At 43.2% G+C, this 20,048-nt stretch overlaps 1 protein-coding gene across 1 annotated transcript in view; it reads right to left on the bottom strand.

Annotated features, from left to right (window-relative positions):
• Positions 1-4,958: 4,958 nt before the first annotated feature.
• Positions 4,959-20,048, bottom strand: part of LOC147623898 (tobamovirus multiplication protein 1-like) — a 40,012-nt gene continuing 24,922 nt past the window's right edge. Inside the window, exons 7-11 of the mRNA XM_086820529.1 lie at positions 7,635-7,680; positions 7,484-7,547; positions 7,115-7,168; positions 6,935-7,012; positions 4,959-5,737 (exon numbers count right to left, since the gene is read on the bottom strand). Coding sequence (XP_086676655.1) covers positions 5,645-5,737; positions 6,935-7,012; positions 7,115-7,168; positions 7,484-7,547; positions 7,635-7,680 — 335 coding nt within the window. The 3' untranslated portion in view covers positions 4,959-5,644. The remainder of the gene's footprint in view (positions 5,738-6,934; positions 7,013-7,114; positions 7,169-7,483; positions 7,548-7,634; positions 7,681-20,048) is intronic.

Here is a 20,048-nt window from a genome sequence, read left to right as displayed (position 1 = left end):
ACAACAAGCGAGCATAGGTGTCCCTTTATAACATGAGAAAGCCTAGTGGGACTTGAACTCATAACCTAGAGGTTACAAGTCACAAGCTTTGACCACTACACTAACTCAGTTGGGAGCCGACATTGGGCTTTTGTTTTTTTGTTTTTTTTTGGGGGGGGGTTTCGTTTTGTTTGTTTTTGTTTCTTTTTTCTTTTCTTTTCTTTTGTTTTTTTTTATAAAATGTTTAGAGAGAAGAAAATAAAATAAAATTTTAATGTTGTAGAGAAAAGCAATTGGGGTTTTTTTAAAAATGTTGTAAAGAGAAGGAAAATGGGTTTTTTTTAATGCTATATAAGAAGCAATTGGGGGGTTTCTTTTTTTTCTCTCTCCTATTGATTAACAAGATTAGAGGCTAATCATTTTTTTGGTGCTAATCATAAAAACCAAAATTTTTAAGCAAAAGCCTCTTAATGCATAGCCCAAATGAGATGCTAAATCTTGCCAAAACTTCCACAACTACGTCGAATTGAGGTATTTGGCATACTCCGAACCCGAACACAATGGCAGTGTCCATTTCATCAAAATCCATCATTTAGGGCCTCAAATGAGTGATTTTTCTTCACTTTTTATGTTAGAAACCAGAATTTTGCAATACAAAATCCTCTTCAATCCACCCCTCAAAATCAAGCAATAATTTGATGGATTTGTGCATACATGTATGCAATTAGGGTAATTGCTATGCTTCGAACTCAATGGCAGGGTTTGTTTCATCAAAATCCCATGATTTTGTGCTCAATTGAGCAATTTGTTTTTCAATTTTCTTGAAAAAGAGTACAAAATTAAATAAAAAGTAACAAAATTGACCAAACAAGCTTGAAATTACAAGGATTAAGAGTAACAAGAAGTGATTAGAAACATGAAAAACATGAAATTGATGCAAAAAACAATAAAAAATACATGATTTTAGAAGATTTTTTGTTAATTGAATCATTCCTTTTCTCGTTTTTAGTAACCCAAATCAAGCATGCAACCAATGCAAGGATGCTTGTTGGCAAGAGATTGGTGTCATAACAATGGAACCATTTATGTTGAGGCTTTCGGCCGCTCAATGGAGCTCTTCTCTTATGCCTCGGGGATCCTAAACTCCAATCCAAACCCAATATGCCATGGGAAACATACAATGCATTAGCAAGGCAACTCTCACTTACCTCTACTCATTTGCTTGAATCAGGGACTCCTCGTGGTAGCTACATCAATGGAAGCACGTCAAAGTAGCTCAACAAAGTTGACACCACCACACCTCAAGTGTAGCCACTGCTCTCTCTCACTCCCTCCCTCCCTCACACACACACTCACACAAGCATTTAAGGCAAGAGATAGGCAAGGTTTGAGAGAAGAATAGAACACTATCTTTACTTGAGAGCATACAAGAGTGCATGCAAGAATGCATACAAGAATGAGGATTTAGAGTTACACTTTGATCTTTATACTTGGCTCATAGTGTTCACACTTGGCCAGCTAATGTTAAAAATGAGGTCGAAGTGCATCCAAGCCTGCCTACACTAGTGCAAACACCTTGTCCTAGCTAGTAACTCCAACCTTATTATCCCACAGTGTGCCTTTCATATATACAAGAATCGATCGCACATGTAAAATAATCCATTACAAGAGAAATTTGAATTCTCTGGTGCCTATGCCAGTCAAAATATGTGGTGGTCGCCGGTGTCATAGAAGACTTCGACCGCACTTAACATGGTCATAATAAAGTTATTCAAGATACAGTTACTTCATCGTATAGCACAAAGAATAATACATTGCATATCACATAATGAAGGAAGTATTCAAAAATCATGCACTCGGATAATCACATGAAAAACATTGTTAGAATTTATGACAATCTAGCACTCACCCACTCCTACCCCTATTTTTTGTCACCCTCCTTTTAATGGTACGCAACGTTCATTTAACTACAAATGCTAGGATCTGGAAAAGTCCTCACATGCCATTTTCCGTTTAGTGAGATTCAGGCAAAAATTCCACGCTTTCCCCTATTTGTGCATCAAATGGTATATATAATAGAGGTCAATACTTAGCTTTTATATAACCTTATCTGCATGTTCAAGTGCTTTTAAAAAGACTGCAACCCCTTAATTTCATGAGTTTCTGAAGATGAGTTTTTTAACCTTGGGTATTCTAAGAGGAATAAACGAAGACATTTCTTTAGTGACTTATCTAACACTTTTAATAAAGTCCCAAATCTCCATGAATCACTTGATTTTACAATCACAGTCACTATCAGATTCTTTAAGTAGAAAGATGCTCCATATATCTAATAGTAGAGATCATGCACCACACACCCCCATAAGGGCCCACCATCAAGTCCACACCCTCTTACCTTTTCCCATGCAATTTTGGTGGACACTCACATCTGCACCTACACATTCACCCACACACACTGACCTACATACGCATGTGTGCGCACGTCACCCGCACACACGCACATCTTACATTTACACCCGCATGCACACGCGCCTCATGAGCTCAAACACACACACATTCACACCATTTGTGGGTGTGCTTAAAGCAGGCACTAGTTTGGGTGGCCTGACTAAAGGCCATACAATTCCACATTCTGTTCTCGATAGTGGATCGTGGTACGGGGGGATGTCCTCATCACCATGTATGAATGAGGCACTAAACCTATGGTTGGGTGGTGAGTCGCTAGCCACAATCCATTGTGGTCATGCGATGCCTATGATGATGCCGTCTACGAAACCTCATTAGGGTTTTGATTCTAGGTCAAATAATCCTTGGGTGTGGTTTGTGGAGACCTTACAAAGATTTACTTTTATTTTCAAACCCATGATTTTCTACTTGTCAAGGGAGCTATATAGAAAGATTATCCTTTTATTTACATGTGACCACTCTCACCAACGGTGCCTTTTTCTTTATATATGCAACCAAAACAAAGAATGTCAACTTTGACCTCGAAGATGCGTTTTTTAACATTGGGTATTCTAAGAGGAATAAACAAAGCCATTACTTTACTGACTTATCTAACATTTTTAATAAAGCCCCGATCACTTGATTGAAACTAACTTTACAATCACAATCACAATCAAATTCTTTAAGTAGAAAGATGCTCCATATATTTGACAGTAGAGATCAACTGTGTGTGCACCACACCCCCATAAGGGCCCACCCTCATGTCCACACCCTCTTACCTTTTCCCATGCAACTTTTGTGGAGACTCATATCCCCATCTACATATGCAACGACACCCCCCTACATACGCATGTGTACGCACATCACCCATGCACACATACATCGCATATTTACACCCGCATGCACATGCACTTCATGCACTCAAGCGCACACATTCACACCATTCGTAAGTGTGCTTAAAGCATGCATTGGTTTGGGTGGCCTGACTAAAGGCCATACAATTCCAAATTATGTTCTCGATAGGGGGTCGTGGTAGTGGGGGAGATGTCATTATCACCATGTATGGATGAGGCACTAAACCTACGACGGTTCAAAATCCATCGTGGTCATGCAATGCATACGATGATGCCATTTGTGAAACCTCATTAGGGTTTTTATTCTCGGTCAAATAATCCTTGGGTTTGGTATGTGGAGACCTTACAAAGATTTACTTTCAAACCCATGATTTGCTACTTGTTAAGGGAGCTATATAGAAAGATTAACCTTTTATTTACATGTGACCACTCTTACCAACGGTGCCTTTTTCTTTATACATGCAACCAAAGGAGCTACACAAAAAAGACATGTGACCACTCTTACCAATGGTGCTTTTTCTTTATATATGCAACCAAAACAAAAAGATCAACAATGATTGTGGAAAAGCGCTTCTTGATCTTTTTGTCGTTTCTCGAGATTGTTTCACTCAAAACAAACATTTTTGTGAGCTTTCTCAACTCATTCCTTATACTTGATGTCATGATCTGAAATACATTTTGGTCGCAATAAAGATATTCAAGATACAATTACTTCATCTTATAGCACAAAGAATAATACATTGAATAGCACATAATGAAGAAAGTATTCAAAAATCATGCAATCGCATGAAAAATATTGTTAGAATTTACAGCAATCCAGCACTAACCCACTCCTATTTTCTGTCAAACCCCACACCACCCCCACCCCCCCCCCCCCCTCTCCCTCTTTTAGTGGTACACAACATTTAACTGATCTGGAAAAGTTCTTACATGCCATATATGTTTGGTGAGATTCATGCGAAAATTTCAAGCTCTCGCCACTTTGTCCATTAAATGGTAAATATATAATAGAGGTCAAAACTTAGCTTTCGTACATCCTTGGAGAAGTATCTGCATGTTCAAGTGATTTTAAAAAGACTGCAACCCCTGAAGTTCATGAATTTCTGACGATTAACCCTCGGTATTCTAAGAGGAATAAACGAAGCCATTACTTTAGCGACTTATCTAACTATTTTAATGAAGTCCCAGATCTCCATGGATCACTTGATTCAAACCAATTTTACAATCACACTATCAGATGCTTCAAGTAGAAAGATGCTCCATATATCTGCCAGTAGAGATCAACTAGTGCTCAGTTTATCAGCCAATGCAGATCGATGTATCTACGAACAAAGATCAACTAGCTACCACCTGAAACATCCATCGTGCACTCAATCTCAGAAACCATATATGGTGGTTAGCACCTACCATATATAGTGGTTAACAAATGTACAAGATGGAACAGTTAACATGCAAGATGTAACCAACAGCAGTTAACAAATTATTCCACGAGCGGAAGCCACCGTTTTCTACCATGAATTTTTTCATTCCCAGCTACACAATATTTTGACCACGATTGAAACCATGAATGTCTCGTTCACAGCTCCCATTTTTCACCATGACCTAAACCATCCATTTCTTCTTTCTTTCAATAAAATTTTTAGCCAACATACCGTGGAGTCAGAATACAAAGAGGCTAAGTACAAAGACCCTCCTCCGAATACAAAGAGGCTTGACTAGATTGTGCCAATCAAGTGAAAAGCCTTCAAAAGGTGCTTCCACACAAGTACAAAGACCCTCATCAGAATACAAATAGGCGAAGTACGCAATTACTCTTTAACACACTTCAAACAAAGAAACAGCCCCACACTACAAGACCTCTGCTTCATTCAAACCTTCCATGTGATTTGAAGACCCACAAGCATTCATGTGCTGGAAAAAATTTGAGGCATGTATATACTGAGCGTCTAGGAGTCCTTCAAAGATTACCTTAAAATACTCCAAAATTAAGACACTTTTGAGCTGATCTGAGCAGCTTCTACTCAAGTTCTCCATGACAGATGAATGAAAGGGTGCTGAACAATATGACTGTTGGACTCATCGTCCTGATGATCTTGTATACTTTCGGCCAAAGGAAGAACTGTGTAATCTACAACACTCTGCACTACGTAACAACAAAATTGACGATGTTCAACATAGCCGAAACCCTGTAGTACAGTTCTGACTCGAAACTTTGCTTCCACCTGTAGGCAGACTTCAATACAAAGTTTCTTTCCTAAAATCGGGCAAACACTCTGATCTCTTGTGGGCAGATAACTGGTAAGCCCAGGTGAGAGCTATGCCTCTATTTATAAAGGGCACATCCCAAACATCATAAACTAATCCAACTAGCGTATGGGATGATACTGGGCTGGCATGCGCTTTGGGGGGAGCTTACGGAGGATAAAAAGGACCAGTCCCGATGGCAAAATCTCCACAACCTGCACAACAAACAAGAACAAATTTACTCTCTCTCTCTCTCTCTCTCTCTCTCTCTCTCTCTCTCTCTCTATATATATATATATATATATATTCTTCTTGGGGAGTTTGGAGTACCGCCCCTAGTAGTTGATGCCCTCTTCCACAGGCTGACCTTCATATACCGCATCTATACCTTGCACAGAGACATGCTCCCTTGGCTGGCTTGTATACTAGGGAGTCACCTTTTCTAGATCCTACTTCACTATGCGCCCAGCGGCTCAGGCTTGGCTCACCAGAGAGTATGCAGCTTTGGCTCAATTGGAGCGACAGTGCTTCCAGGCTCACTTTCAGGAGCATAGCACTAACGAGTGGCTTCTGGACACACTAGTGACACCTGCTGTGATGTATGAGGCGGCCTTTTGGGGACCAGACCTCGGGGAGGATGACTGGAGGAGGATAGATAGATTGCACGTCATGATGTTTTCACGGATGATTTGGAGTAAGGCCTCAATGCCCCAATCCATTCTTCTCGGAGAGTTTGGAGCAGCCCACTTTTTGGTAGTTGATGCTCTCTTCCAGAGTTACCATATATACCACATCTACACCTTGGCACTCCAGTCGTCTATGTGACTAACCAACACGGTAGAGATTAGAATTTGGTATGACAGGGTTACAAAGTAGTTCCTCTCACATGGGCTGCATATGGATCGCTTATCCCCATCCCACTACAATTTGGATTTACCACTAGTGCCTCACCCACCAGGACATTAACTGACTTATCCGAGCTGACCTCGTCAGATTGGAGATCGATGTCACACGGCTGGATCCAGTATCCTATGAAGATGCAGTTTTAGAGGGACCACTTTATAACGCTTACAGAGGATGTCTTTACTCAGAAGCCTGGCTATCTTTATAGCCACACATCCCATCCCAAGAGGATTGTGATCGGCCAGATTAAAGTCTCATCACATCATCCAAGGGTGAAGACTAGGTAAGCAGAGGGCACTACCAGAGAGAATAGGATCAGCCACTTCTGTTCACTAGAGGTTCAGACAGAGAAACACCCCCCTTAACATGCGTGCCCACGTGTTTGTGCATGTGCAGCTGCTCCCACTTCTGTGGGAATGATGAAAGACGATTACGTGAGCTAATATGGATCAAAAATTGCAAATGTTAACCTGTCAACAGGAAGAATTAGAAAAATGATGCTTCCTTACCATGTAGTAAACCAAATTTAGAAGGGGATGATTCAGCACATCCAAGTCAGCAATTTCATTGAATGTTGATAACGCAACCTGAAAGTTCACATATACCATATATTACCCTAGAACCAAACAGAATCCCAATACATTTGAAACAAACCACCTCAAGCTAGCTCGCTCTCTTAAGCCCCTTACCACAACAGTCCGGATGATAAAACAGGTGAAGCATATGGCTGTTATAAATCCTATCTGCCAAAAACCCCAAGATCACCATCAGTCAACAGACCACCACAACAGACGACCGAAAAGCTTTTCATTCACTTTTTTTCTTGAGTAGATCCTTCTATAGTAGCAACTTGAGTGCCCATCCGAAGGCGGCTTGGTCTCCCACCCAGAACGGGTACAATTATTGGCCACAATCATCCAGGATGCTTGCTGCTGGGGAGCCTGTGGGGAATTGAACTCGGGAACTCTCCCTTCCCGGTCACAAACCCACACCGCTAGGCTACAGACCCATTGGCCTTTTCATTCACTTAAGTAATGTTTTCAGACTTTCATTTGTACCTCTCGGAGTTTCTTTTGACGGCCTTTCGACTCTAATGGGAACCTTTTTAGCATCAAAAATAACCTACACAATGGTAGAATATAATCAGCCACAGTTGGTACAAAAATCTCATTACTTAATCATAACAAAAGGGGGATGAAGCATTCTTACCTTCCCCCATACAGTGCAAAGGCAAGAGCAGCAAAGCAAGATACAGCTGTGGCAATCAACAATTTGATAGATTAGCAAACGTTTTACAATGCAGAAGTTTAAAAAATAACTTTCCAATTTTGTGTACCGTGAGATGTAAAACACGTGAAATCATGGAGCCAGGTCACAAGCACGACCAAAAGCATTTCATGTAAGAAAAGTTAGGACGTAGCCAAGCTAGCATTGCTGCAAGTTAGAATGGGTGTATGCGCTTGCATCAATGCCCCTGCAAGTTAGAATGGATGTATACAAGCATCCATGTCCCTCTGCCTTGTTCAAGGTGTTCCAAATACGATGACAACAGCTGGCTTTTCAGTCTTCTCCAAGTAAATGTTGAGCTGTTATAGCTCGTCGACAAAGGTCACTCATGGTTTCCAGCACCAGCACTCATTTGGTGCTCATCTTTTACGTATTTTGGATGAAGAGACTTGTAGCTGCAACTCCACAACAAACAGCTTCCAAGTGAGTGTGATTTCACCCTCATCATCGGTTTAAAACACCTTCAAATAACACCACTGGAGGCTGCTTTACTCAGAGATCCTTGTTGTTGTCTTCAGTCCTTACCAGCTCAAAATACAACTCAGAACTGTTTAATCAAACCACCTCACCTAAAAGGAAGCCATACCAAATATCTGCAGGAGGCAAGCATCTAAGTGCTGGGATCACCAATAGAAGTAAATCGAGTGAAATAGAGCAACTCAGCCTCTTCTCACAGCAGGTCTTCTTTCTGATGATCCACTGCCAATCGCTTCTTCGAAAGTATTGTTCATAAACCCATGTATTTCACGCATAGCACAACTGCCAGCACCTCTTCAATAGTTGCATCAGGCACTATTGTTGTTACATTTACTGTGAGGCACTTGAAATCACCAGCTACATCTAAAACTTGGAAAAAGTGAAACTTCACATGTCTAAATGCTAGAGGTGGAAAACACATGAGCAAAACTCTCTGCTACCAGGGTTCTATTGTGCATCCAAAGTTTCTGAAAAATCAAGGTCTGAGCTGATCATCTGCTAAATCCATAATGCAACAGCAAAACACCTGTGCACTTCAAGAAAGGCCGGAAACACAGCAAGAAACCTCTTTACTTCTTAAGAGATACTGTCACCATTTCCAGGATTTACAGGATTTATTGGGATTTATCAGTATTTTACCGATTTATCAGGATTTATGGAATTTTGGACAAGCTTTGGGAATGGGAGGTTATCCCCAGGATTGAGCTCCAAGCACCCTAAAAATCTGTGTGGGCGCCCAAGAACAAGACTTTGACTTCATGCATTACGCGATGTCACAAGCGCAGAAGTTCTCTGTGTCTACTTTCAGCCCTAAGTAATTGAATAGGAACCTTGATGCAAATCACTAACAAAGACAGAGAAGGGAGAGAGAGAGAGAGAGAGAGAGAGAGAGAGAGAGAGAGAGAGAGAGCTGTCATATAGTGCATAACGCTGTCCATATGACTATACAAGTCTCTGGCCTTTGGCCTTCCAAAAGAGGAAATATAAAGACCTAAAAAGCCCCAACTCTTGACCTGCCCCCAAAGGGGGTCAGGTGGGCTGCCTTATGGGCTGGTCTAGGGCTGGCCCATGCTACATGCTTATGCTAAAAATGCTTCTGATGCAAGACCTAATGCTAGGCTAACTTCTACATGCTCCTACATGAATGAATCTGCGAAAATCTCCAAGTGGGTAAGAGGACTGACACATGTAGACTCTCTTAAGGGTGGGAGACTGACCTACGTAGCTCATACCTGACATGTCTTGGACTGGGGCTCACAAAGGGGCCACAGCATACGACAAAATGGTCATGAAAAGGGTAATCCTACTCTACAAATGTTGCATTGATGTAGAGCCAATGTGTCACATGGCACTCGAGTGCAAAGTGCATGCGACATTTGGGGCATACCAAGGAGGGCTTATGGGAAAATGGTTCCAAGGGGTGTGGAGCACGAATGCCATCATCAACCTTGGGAAGGAGACTATTGTAGTGTTCAAGGACATGGCATGAAGGCAAGGGGACAAAGTGGAAAAAATGCACAGTTGTCACACGCGGAAGCTCTGGGGGTCTTCTTTCAGCCCTAGACACCACTGGAAGCAAGCTAATGCAAAACGCAGACATGAAGAGAGAGTAGAGAGAGAGAGAGTGAGTGAAACCGGCCTCTGGTAGAAACCAAAGTGCGGTAGACTTGCAGTCACCCTTCCACTTGTAGTCTAGATATGAAAACAAATTTGATTGGAGCTAGAGTGCCCCAAATCTGAAAATAGAACGACACCTGTTGGCCCCAAAGCTTGGCGCCCCCTGCGGTATTTCTTTATTCAATTTCAAAAATATGTAAGGCTGAGTACAACAAAACCAGCCAAGAGAATACACCTGTATGTCCAATCTGGCAGCCCACAATACCTCTTAGCACAAAGGATTCACACACAGAGATCTGTGTCTCAAAGCAACACTCTGTGCTTCCCTCTGATCAGCCAAGACCATTCAGCAGGACAGCCTTGAGCATACATCTGGCATATCTCATGCACATGATTCAACAACTCAGCACAAACATACATTCACTGTCCAATCTCTGTTTCCACCCTTTTCAATCTGCCATACCCCTCCTCTCACAAGGAGCCAGATAACACATCTCTGCAGCAGACATAAGCCAATGGAAAGAAAGACAGATGAACAAGTTCAGAGCTTACCAAAATCAGCTCGTGGTTCTGCACTTGCGAAGCCAGTCATACCAATCTGTACTTGCCTTCTTGCAACCACTTGTCTGATGTATCAGATAACTCTGGAAAAGCTTAGCCTACAGCTGGAGATGCACTGTGCTCTACTGTTCAGGTTTGAACAGATCTGCCACCAGCTGTAGCTGCCCGTACAGGTCAGTAGAACACTACTGTACCTGTCCATACAGTTTTCACACGTGTCAGCACTGCACTGGTCAGTAACTAACAGCACCTGCCTGCTGACTGTACCTGTCAACATAGCCTGCAATTATACTGTCGAGCGCCGACTGCTCCGGAACTGTCCGTACACTGTACCTGCAATCGTACCTGTCTGCGCTGCCTGTACCAGCATCTGCAGCCGCCTGCAACAGCCGCCGCCAGCACCCACGGTACGGATTCCTGTCAGCGCCGCCTGTACCTACAGTCGTACACTTGTACCTGCAGTCGTACAGCTTTGTACAGCCTGCTTTCTTCTCACACACAACAACAATCAGACTTCTCTGATTCAGCAGCCGACTTGCTTCCCCTCCTCTCCACGCTTGAGCATACACGACTCCCAAAAGCTAGAGAGAGAGAGAGGTGAGAGAGGCATGCAACTCCAAAAGTGGAGTGGCCTCTCTCCAAACTTATCCTAGGGCCCCAACTTTAATAATCATTAAAGTTTCCTAGGGGCCACTAAGGCCTAGGGACACCATACATAAAACATTAAAATAAATGGTCTGCCAAGTGCCAGAGTGATTTTGATAAGCTGAAGACCGCCTTGGTAACCAATCCCATTTTAAAGTTGTTCACACCAGAAGATGTCCACACATCATTATCTCTGTCCAGGCACCCCAAATGTGAATCATTTAATATTTTGGCTCAGCAACCACCATGCCCACACTTGTGCTGTTCCATTTTCACAGGGCCATGACAGAGAGATGGCAGGAAATTCAGTATATTAATATGGTACAAACAGGTACTCAGTCCACAGCCCTAGGCTGTCTTTATAAAAAGGTGAAACATCACCAAAATCTCGTCCCTACTTGGACCCTATGTCCATGTGTGCACATAACATCTCCTCCTGCTAAACTTGATGACAGGATTCCAACCTTTTGCCCTTGGATGACTGTCATCATCCCTTTGTCTCCTCTCACGGACTCCCAAACTTATAATCCTTCCTTCCTAGGAACCTTTTCACTAAAAACCTTGCCATGTCTCTAATTCCACTCCAGATCTGGTGTTGAGAACTATGCATCTGTTCCACTTTCTCCCCTTGCCTTCATGCCTTGTCCCTCAATACTACAATCGTCTCCTTCCCGAAGTTAATTGTGGCATCCTTGCTCCCATCCCTCGGAACTGTTTTCCCAAAAGCCTTCCTTGGTATGCATCCGGCTCTCAAGGCTGCCCGTTCCCTTGGGTTTTTCATTGTAAACTTGTAATCCTTCCTAGGAACCTTTTCACTGAAAACCTTGCCATGTCTCTAATTCCACTCCAGATCTCGTGTTGAGAACTATGCATCTGTTCCACTTTGTCCCCTTGCCTTCATGCCTTGTCCCTCGATACTACAATGGTCTCCTTCCCGAGGTTAATCATGGCATCCTTGCTCCCATCCCTTGGAACCGTTTTCGCAAAAGCCTTCCTTGGTATGCCCCAAATAGCATCCAGCTCTCAAGGCTGCCCGTTCCCTTGGGTTTTGCTGACACCGACCAGCCCCACAAGATTTCTACCCTCGCTGTGTGTAATATGCAACGGAAGTCTTTGTATTGGAAGATCCTATCACACAAATGCTCACACCGTCTTCTGTATCCTGAGTTTCGTGAGTTTAGCAATCCACTTTAATACTTCAAACTTTAAAGAGATGAGAGAGAGAGATATGAGAACTGTACACCAGATTGGGTCCCGAATTACCCACTGAAGGGCCCCCTATCCCGATAACGAGATAGTATTTGCTTTATTACTTTAGAGAGAATGACTGTGGACTGTAGATAAGCCAAACGCAAGATCTCGGAGGATCGGAAGCCTGGCTGAAATGTACACAGCTGAGGCTGAGAAAGGACTGCGGTGGACTGTTCTAAGCTACGTAACTATGCTGTAAATGCTTATGAATGATATGTTACCTTCACCAGATGACTGTAGCTTGTATGGATGATGCACAGAAGGCAGAATACTGTTGTAGAACTGATGCTGGACTGAAAACGCAGACTGTGGACTGAAACGCACTGCTGTACTGTTGTAGATCTGCAAACGCAGGCCTAGAGGGGACTGAATGGCTGCTGGTGGTGTTATGTGCTCAAACGCAGACTGTAATCTGCTGAACTGGGGCCTGAAAGAGTGCTGTATGCAGGCACCTGTAGGCTGAAAGGACAGAGCTGCTACGTTAGGGTACAGATGGCAGCGCCTATGGTCTGAAGGGACTGTACTGCTGTATGGCACTGCTGAATCTGCTGCGTTGGAGTACAAGGGATGCTGTACTGCTGTTTTGGACTGCTAGGGCTGACTGAAGCAGAAACGCACGTTCTCAAGGGGCTGGAGAAGCAAACGCAGAAGCTCCAAGGGGCTGGATGAGTCTATGGCTGCAGGCGTGGATGCTCCTAAGGCTGAGGATGAGAGGCGCTTGGCTTCTGAAGACTGAATGAAGAACTAAGCCCTATGCAAGCCTATTTATACTAGATAGGGGTTGGTCAAGTTGGCTGGTCATAATTTAATAAACTTTATGTTTATAAATGACAATAAATGCTTAAATAAATACCATAAAGTATGGAAAAAATACCAAATAAATCCTAGTAAATTCCCTAAGGCTTCTGGGATGTTCTAAATGATGCACAAGCATATGGATGCATATTATGCAGGATGCAGAGTGCTTTCTGATGCAAACCCTAAGGCTTCTACTGACACTACATGCATGAATGATTCTCTCCAAGTGGGTTATTCTCTCCAAGTGGGTTAAGGGACTTGACTGACTGACTGACTGGCCCGCTAAGGCTGACAAATGACCTACGTAGCTCATGCCTGACTTATCCTGGACTGAGGATATACAATGGGGTCACGGCATACGACAAATATCATCCTACTGGGTTCTAATAGTGTACAAATGTTGCACTGTTGATGATGAGCCATCTTGTCACCATGCTGTCACCAGCCTGGACATTTCCCAGTATGAAAGGGGTCTGGTGGACTCCAAGATGTCTAAATATTTGGAAAGTACAAGCTTTGGGAATGGGGGATTATCCTAGAATACAAAGGCCCTAGTCCCCCGGGCACCGCCGCAAGTTTCATTGGTATCAGAGCATAGGCTTTCTTGGAAGCGGAGACTTCCTTCTATCAATAAGGAAGAGAAAAGATCTCAAGTGGGGACCACACTTACCATCATTGCTGTTAAGCATGGCTAGCCACTTCATAGCCTATGAAGCAAGAGCATGAGCAATAGACAGCTTGATCTAAAGATTTATGAATTCACAAAATTTTATCTTGGAAGTGTGGAGTTGGCTTTATGTGCACACGTTTAGCACTCTTTCCATATAGATATTGTGGATTATTTTATCAAGCTTACAAGCAAGCTATATGGAGATATATCTCAAGATATCTTAAGGATATGGTGACAAGATATTTCTTTTGGCTTCATGACCAACCTGGCAAAGAAAAGCTAAGTATACTTTAAGTTTGCAAAGTTAGTGCTTTGGCTATTTACTATGAAGTGTTTTTGATGTTCACTAAGCCTTGTATAGCTATGCAAGGAGAAAGGTGGTGTTGTTTGCCTTGAGATGGTTTCAGGAAAACATTGTTTATGGCTCCCTTTATTGGGATGGATTATATCTATGGAGATTTCTTTCTTGGACAAGATTATGGACGAATCTGTCCCAGTTTATAGAGAAGAAATATTTGGATATCTCATGGATATAATGCTTTTATGGATAAAAGTCTACCTCTACTCCAAGGTGTGGTTAGCACGGAGAATGTGGTAAGAGTTATGATATACAAGGATTATGGTATACAGGTCTATAGATTCCTTGACTTCTTTTCTAGGGATTTGGATCCATCCTCACGTTTATGGATTATGTTTATGATTCCCTTTTACTGGGATGGATTATTCTTTTTGGCTCCCTTTATTTGGAATGCATTGGACATATGAAACTCATGGTTCACATACCCTGTGTAGTGTTCTCTTGTCCTACGTGCTCTCTTGAAGATTGTTTCTACCATGTGTGGGTGGAACAATAGAGAGCAGATGGAAGGGAACATGGGCACTTCAAAGGGTAGTGACAAGCACAACATACCCTGTGTAGTGTTCTCTTGTCCTACGTGCTCTCTTGAAGATTGTTTCTACCATGTGTGGATGGAACAATAGAGAGCAGATGGAAGGGACCATGGGCACTTGAGAGGGTAGTGTGAGTTGGTGGCCGAAATGCCTATAAACTATGTGTAGGAGAAATTGAAACCGGCCTCTGGTAGAAACCAAAGTGCGGTAGACTAGCAGTCACCCTTCCAATTGTAGCCCAAAGAAATAATAAAATTAACAGGAGCTAGAATGCTCCAAAACTGAAAGGAAATCGACACCTGTTGGCCCCAAAGCTTGGCGCCCCTTTCGGTATTTCTTTATTCAAATTCAATGAAATGTATAACTGAGTACAACAAAGCCAGTCCAGGAAAGTAAACCTGCATGTCCAATCTGGCAGCCCTCAAGACCTCTTAGCACAGAGGGTTCACACACAGATCTGTGTCCCACAAAAGCAACACATTGTGCTTGCCTCTAGTCAACCAAGACAATTCAGCAGGGCAGCCTTGAGCACACATCTGGCTATTCCATGAACATGGTTTCAACTCAGTTCAAATACACATCCACTGTCCAATCTCTGTTTCCACCCTTCAAACTGCCATACCCCTCCTCTCACAAGGGGCCAGATGACACAACTCTACAGCAGACATAAGCCAGTGGAAAGAAAGAAAGATTGATAAATTCAGAGCTTACCAATTTCAACGCGTGGATCTGCACCAGAGGGACTGACTGTACCAGTCTGTACCGCTGGACTGTACCGGACTGTACCCGCCTGTACCTGTCTGTACAAGACTGTACTTGCATGTCAGTGAACTTGCAGCCGCTTGCGTCAGAAGACTTGCAACAACCGTACCAGCCTGCGTCAGACGACCTGCAGCGTTTGTACTATTCTGTCCGTACAGTACCCACCTGCAGCCCCTGTACTATACAGGTTTGAACCTGCACAACAGTCGCCTGAACCTGTCCGTACAGGTATTCGCCTGCAGTACCCGACTGTACCAGCTCGTACAGTTCTGCGCCTGCAGCTGCCGCCTGTGTCAGCTGTCGTACAGCAGCCGTCGCCTGTACCTGCTGTACGGAACTGTACCTGCTGTCCGTACCCTGTCAGCACCGCCTGAACCAGCCTGCAATAGGCCTGCAGCCGCCTGCTCTGTACGGCCTGCAATCACCTGCTCTGTACGGCCTATTCTCCACGCAACAACACACAGCAGCCACTCTCCTCAACGCAGCTAACTTCCACGACTTCCCAAAAGCAAGAGAGGGAGAGATGAGAGAGGCGTGTAACTCCCAAAGTGGAGTTGCCCCTTTCTCCAAAAATATCCTAGTGCCCCTTTCTAAAGTTTGTCAACTTCCTAAGGGTCACTTATGCCTAGGGGCCACCCAAGGTTAAAAACATTAAAAATATTAATGTCCTTGGTCCCCCTTCACATTTGAAGATGTCCACCATATTTCTATTTGTCCAGGAACCCAAATGTGAATCGTTAAATATTTATCTTGCTCACCAACCACCATGTCCACACTTGTGCTGTTCCACTTTCACAGGGTCATGACAGAAATGCTTATGGAACACCAGGTTATTTATGCCTGCGAGTGATTGTTTTATCTTGTTACTTGAGCCCACCTCTCATCCAAGGTGTGCGGTCAGAGTACCAACACGGAGTGCAAGTGGTAAAGTGGACATGACGCCTGGTTGGCACGGAACTTATGTCTATGCCAAGGGTCATGTGGACCGATGTCTTGTTGGCAGGAGACTTATTTTGTCTCGCCCATTTACTTGGGACATGATCATGATATCTGGACTTATGGGACTGTTTTGTCTCACCCATTTACTTGGGACATGGATTTATTTATCTTTATGCCATATTAGAATCACTATTTCCCCATACAGAGGCCAAGAGGTTCATTGTTCATCTCACCATGCATGTGGATTTATGTTGGGATTGTGAGAGGGCAATTCAATGAACACTCCACCGTACACATGGATTCGTGTTGCGATTGTGGAGTGAGTGTTTCATTGTTTCCACACCATGCTTGTTGATCAGAGTTGGGATTGTATGGGAGAACATGGAAACTGTTGGGATTGGGAGAAAGGATTGCCAGAACTATCGAGAACCAGCTTTTCTGTCATCATGGTTTGTGCTCTTGAATGGCACCAGTTTGTGTGCATAGCACATATTTCTGTGCGAGGCACTAGTTTCTTGTGCATGGCACTTATTTAAGTGTCTTAGCACCTGGTTGGTGATTTTCATTGGCATATGATTATCTCATTGATATTGGTGATTGAGACACGATTGGCTCTTGTGCCTGTGTCTAGCATATCTTCCACGAAATTTTCACCCATTTATTTTGGGACATGATTTTGATATTGGTATTATGGAGACTTATTTAGTCTCACTCATTTCTTTGGGACAAGGATTCTTCCATTATATTGGATTTTTGAGACTGTTTCGTCTCGCCCACTTGATGGGACATGATTATATCTTGAATATATGGCTTGAAGCTTAAAGTTGCGGACAACTTTTAAGAAGCTGGGGAGGATGTCACCAACCTGGACATTTCCCAGTATGAAAGGGGTCTGGTGGACTCCAAGATGTCTAAATATTTGGAAAGTACAAGCTTTGGGAATGGGGGATTATCCTAGAATACAAAGGCCCTAGTCCCCCGGGCACCGCCGCGAGTTTCACATGCACTGAGTGCAGAGTGCATGTGACACTGTGTTACCTTCCTAGAACACCTTCAGCACTTAGCTTGGCTAAGCCTGATGCTCTGATACCAATGCACATGCGCAAAAGCTCTATCTACCTTCTTTCAGTCCCAAGTATCCTGAATAGGAACCTTGATGCAAGACACAAACAAAGATAGAGAGAGAGAGAGAGAGAGAGAGAGAGAGAGAGAGAGAGAGAGAGTTGTCTACCTTCTTTCAGTCCCAAGAACAAATGCACAAATCTCAACGCCAGATTTGGAGTGGAATCCAAGACATGACAAGGTTTTTAGTAAAAAGGTTGCCAGGAAGGAAGGATGACAAGTTTGGGAGTCGGTGAGGAGACAAGGGATGATGACAATAATCCAAGGTCAAAGGTTGGATACAAGGTATTAGCTTTGCTGAGCCTGATGCTCTAATAAACTAAAGATGTTGTTCCTCCAGCATATGACCGTGGAAACAAGACAAAAAACAGAACCTTCTCAGTAGCTCCCTGAAGAATATAAACCACCCTTCAATCCTCCAACTCCTTATGGAATTGGAAACCTAAAATCACCAAGACAAATATCCACTGGCTGTAACATAATATCCATCCTTTCCAAATTTAGTAAATCCTCGTACCTAGGGGATATCATACCTCCCTCTCAAGGACTTCTAACTATCAAGCACCACGATTGTGTATCCTTCAAGCTATCAAAGTCTTACCAAACATATATTCTAGCTATTGCCAGAACCATATAACTCAACCATAGAGATGTACCTCTCCCAAGAAAATGGTCGCATGGAACCGTATGCACAAAGCATAATGTCACCAGCCTGGACATTTCCCAGTATGAACGGAGTCTGGTGGACTCCAGGATGTCTAAATATTTGGAAAGTACAAGCTTTGGGAATGGGGGATTATCCTAGAATACAAAGGACCATACTCCTAAAATTTAGGAGAGTTGCTATTTTTGGCCAGACTCCGATGGAAATTCTGTTCGCGTCATTACATTTGGAATTGAGTAGATACCAAGAGTTGGCAAAGTGCCTATGACAGAATGTCTACCAGTTGGGATATTTTTAGAGAAAGTTTATGGAAGGACCCATCTCTTAGATTGGGACATGTGGCAAGAAAGTGGACCAAAGTGAGACAAGTGGCCTGACACTTGTTAGAAAGTAGATCAAAGTGAGACAAGTGGCCTCACACTTGTCACTTCAGCTATTGTGTGGCTCTCCACTTGTCATTGTAGCCTTCTCTTGCCATTTTAGCTCATGGGAGGCCCAAATCTATAAATTGGAGTCCTCTCTCTTCATTAATAGAGACTCTCTTGCTGCACACTAGCCTTTACCACCGTTACAGGCTGCCCTAATGATGACTACTCTCTTTCTCTCTCTGTTGAAGGCTGCCCATGAAGAATACCAACAGTTGGGGACTGTTTTGGAGGCTTCCATCGCGAAGAAATACTGAAGGCAAGGGTATTTAATCATTTATTATGATTTCTAGCCATTGTACTTGTTGTACCAGCCTTTGTACCTACTGTACCAGCCAATGTACTAGCTGTACCAATCCTTGTACTTGTTGTACTTGTTGTACCACCCATTGTACCAACTGTACTAGCTTCTGTATTTGCTGTACCTACTGTACTAGTCACTGTACATGCTGTACTAGCATTTGTACTTGTACCTGTTGTACCAACCACTGTACCGACTGAATGGAGAGTTGTACTTGCTGTACCAGCTCTATTGCATGAAGACCCGTGGTTTTTGGGGAAGAATCAGTACCCACACGGAGGTATATGGATTATGTTGTTGGCTCGGCATTTCTACAGCCTGTGTTCCGGCTTGGTAGCCTCTTGTTGGGCTGTGTTATGGCATTTGTATATGGATAATCCGGCATCTCCCGTGGGGAGAGTAAGGCCCTCAAAGCTTGTACATGATATTATTCTCCTTGGGTAATAAAATACTCCAAGGGGGGGGGGGGGGGGGGGGAGGGCATTCCGGCCTCTATGTGGTGTCACATGTGCAAGATCCATTTTCAGCATTTGTGGATGTTTTGTCCAGTTTTATGTTTTATGCAAAGTGATGATGGATATGTGTTAAGGCTATGGCCATGTTTAAATGTTTTAATATGCATTGATGGTATCAACATGTGTGTCAAAGGCCCTAGTCCCCCGGGCACCGCCGCGAGTTTTACATAACCTCCATAACTTGATCTCACCCTCTCCGTCTACCCATGGAGCTGAGGATGATCGAAAAAAATACACATCCGTCGAATCTCCCGATGACGTGCTGTATGGGAGCGTCACGAAAATCATAAGAGATCTCTCCCCTAATCTCAGCACATTACGGCACACATACTCTATCATCCCGAAACAACAACTGGTTCCGAAAATAGTATTGCCTACCTTCCACTCTAACAAGTGGAATGATCCCCGAGTCTTGGTCTAAATCAATAGATCTCTGTGCCTGGACCTACTGCCATACCGAATGAAATGTTCATCGACCCTACATAGCCCTCTCAGGGAATCATCTGAGTCAACACTACAACTGGGCGAAAAAATCAGCCTCCCAATCCTAGCAACCCCATCCAAATTTACCCTTTCGATTTCCTTGTCAAAGCCTTGCGTAAACTCTATCTACCATAGACTCTATCATCCCGGAACAACAACCAGTTCCGAAAATAGTACTGCCTACCTTCCACTATAATAGGTGGAATAGTCCCTGA

Source organism: Cibotium barometz, chromosome 26, assembly GCF_041138505.1.
Source record: "Cibotium barometz isolate CiBa-2024 chromosome 26, ASM4113850v1, whole genome shotgun sequence".
Lineage (NCBI taxonomy): Eukaryota > Viridiplantae > Streptophyta > Polypodiopsida > Cyatheales > Cibotiaceae > Cibotium > Cibotium barometz.
This window is presented reverse-complemented; position numbering and strand designations above follow the sequence as displayed.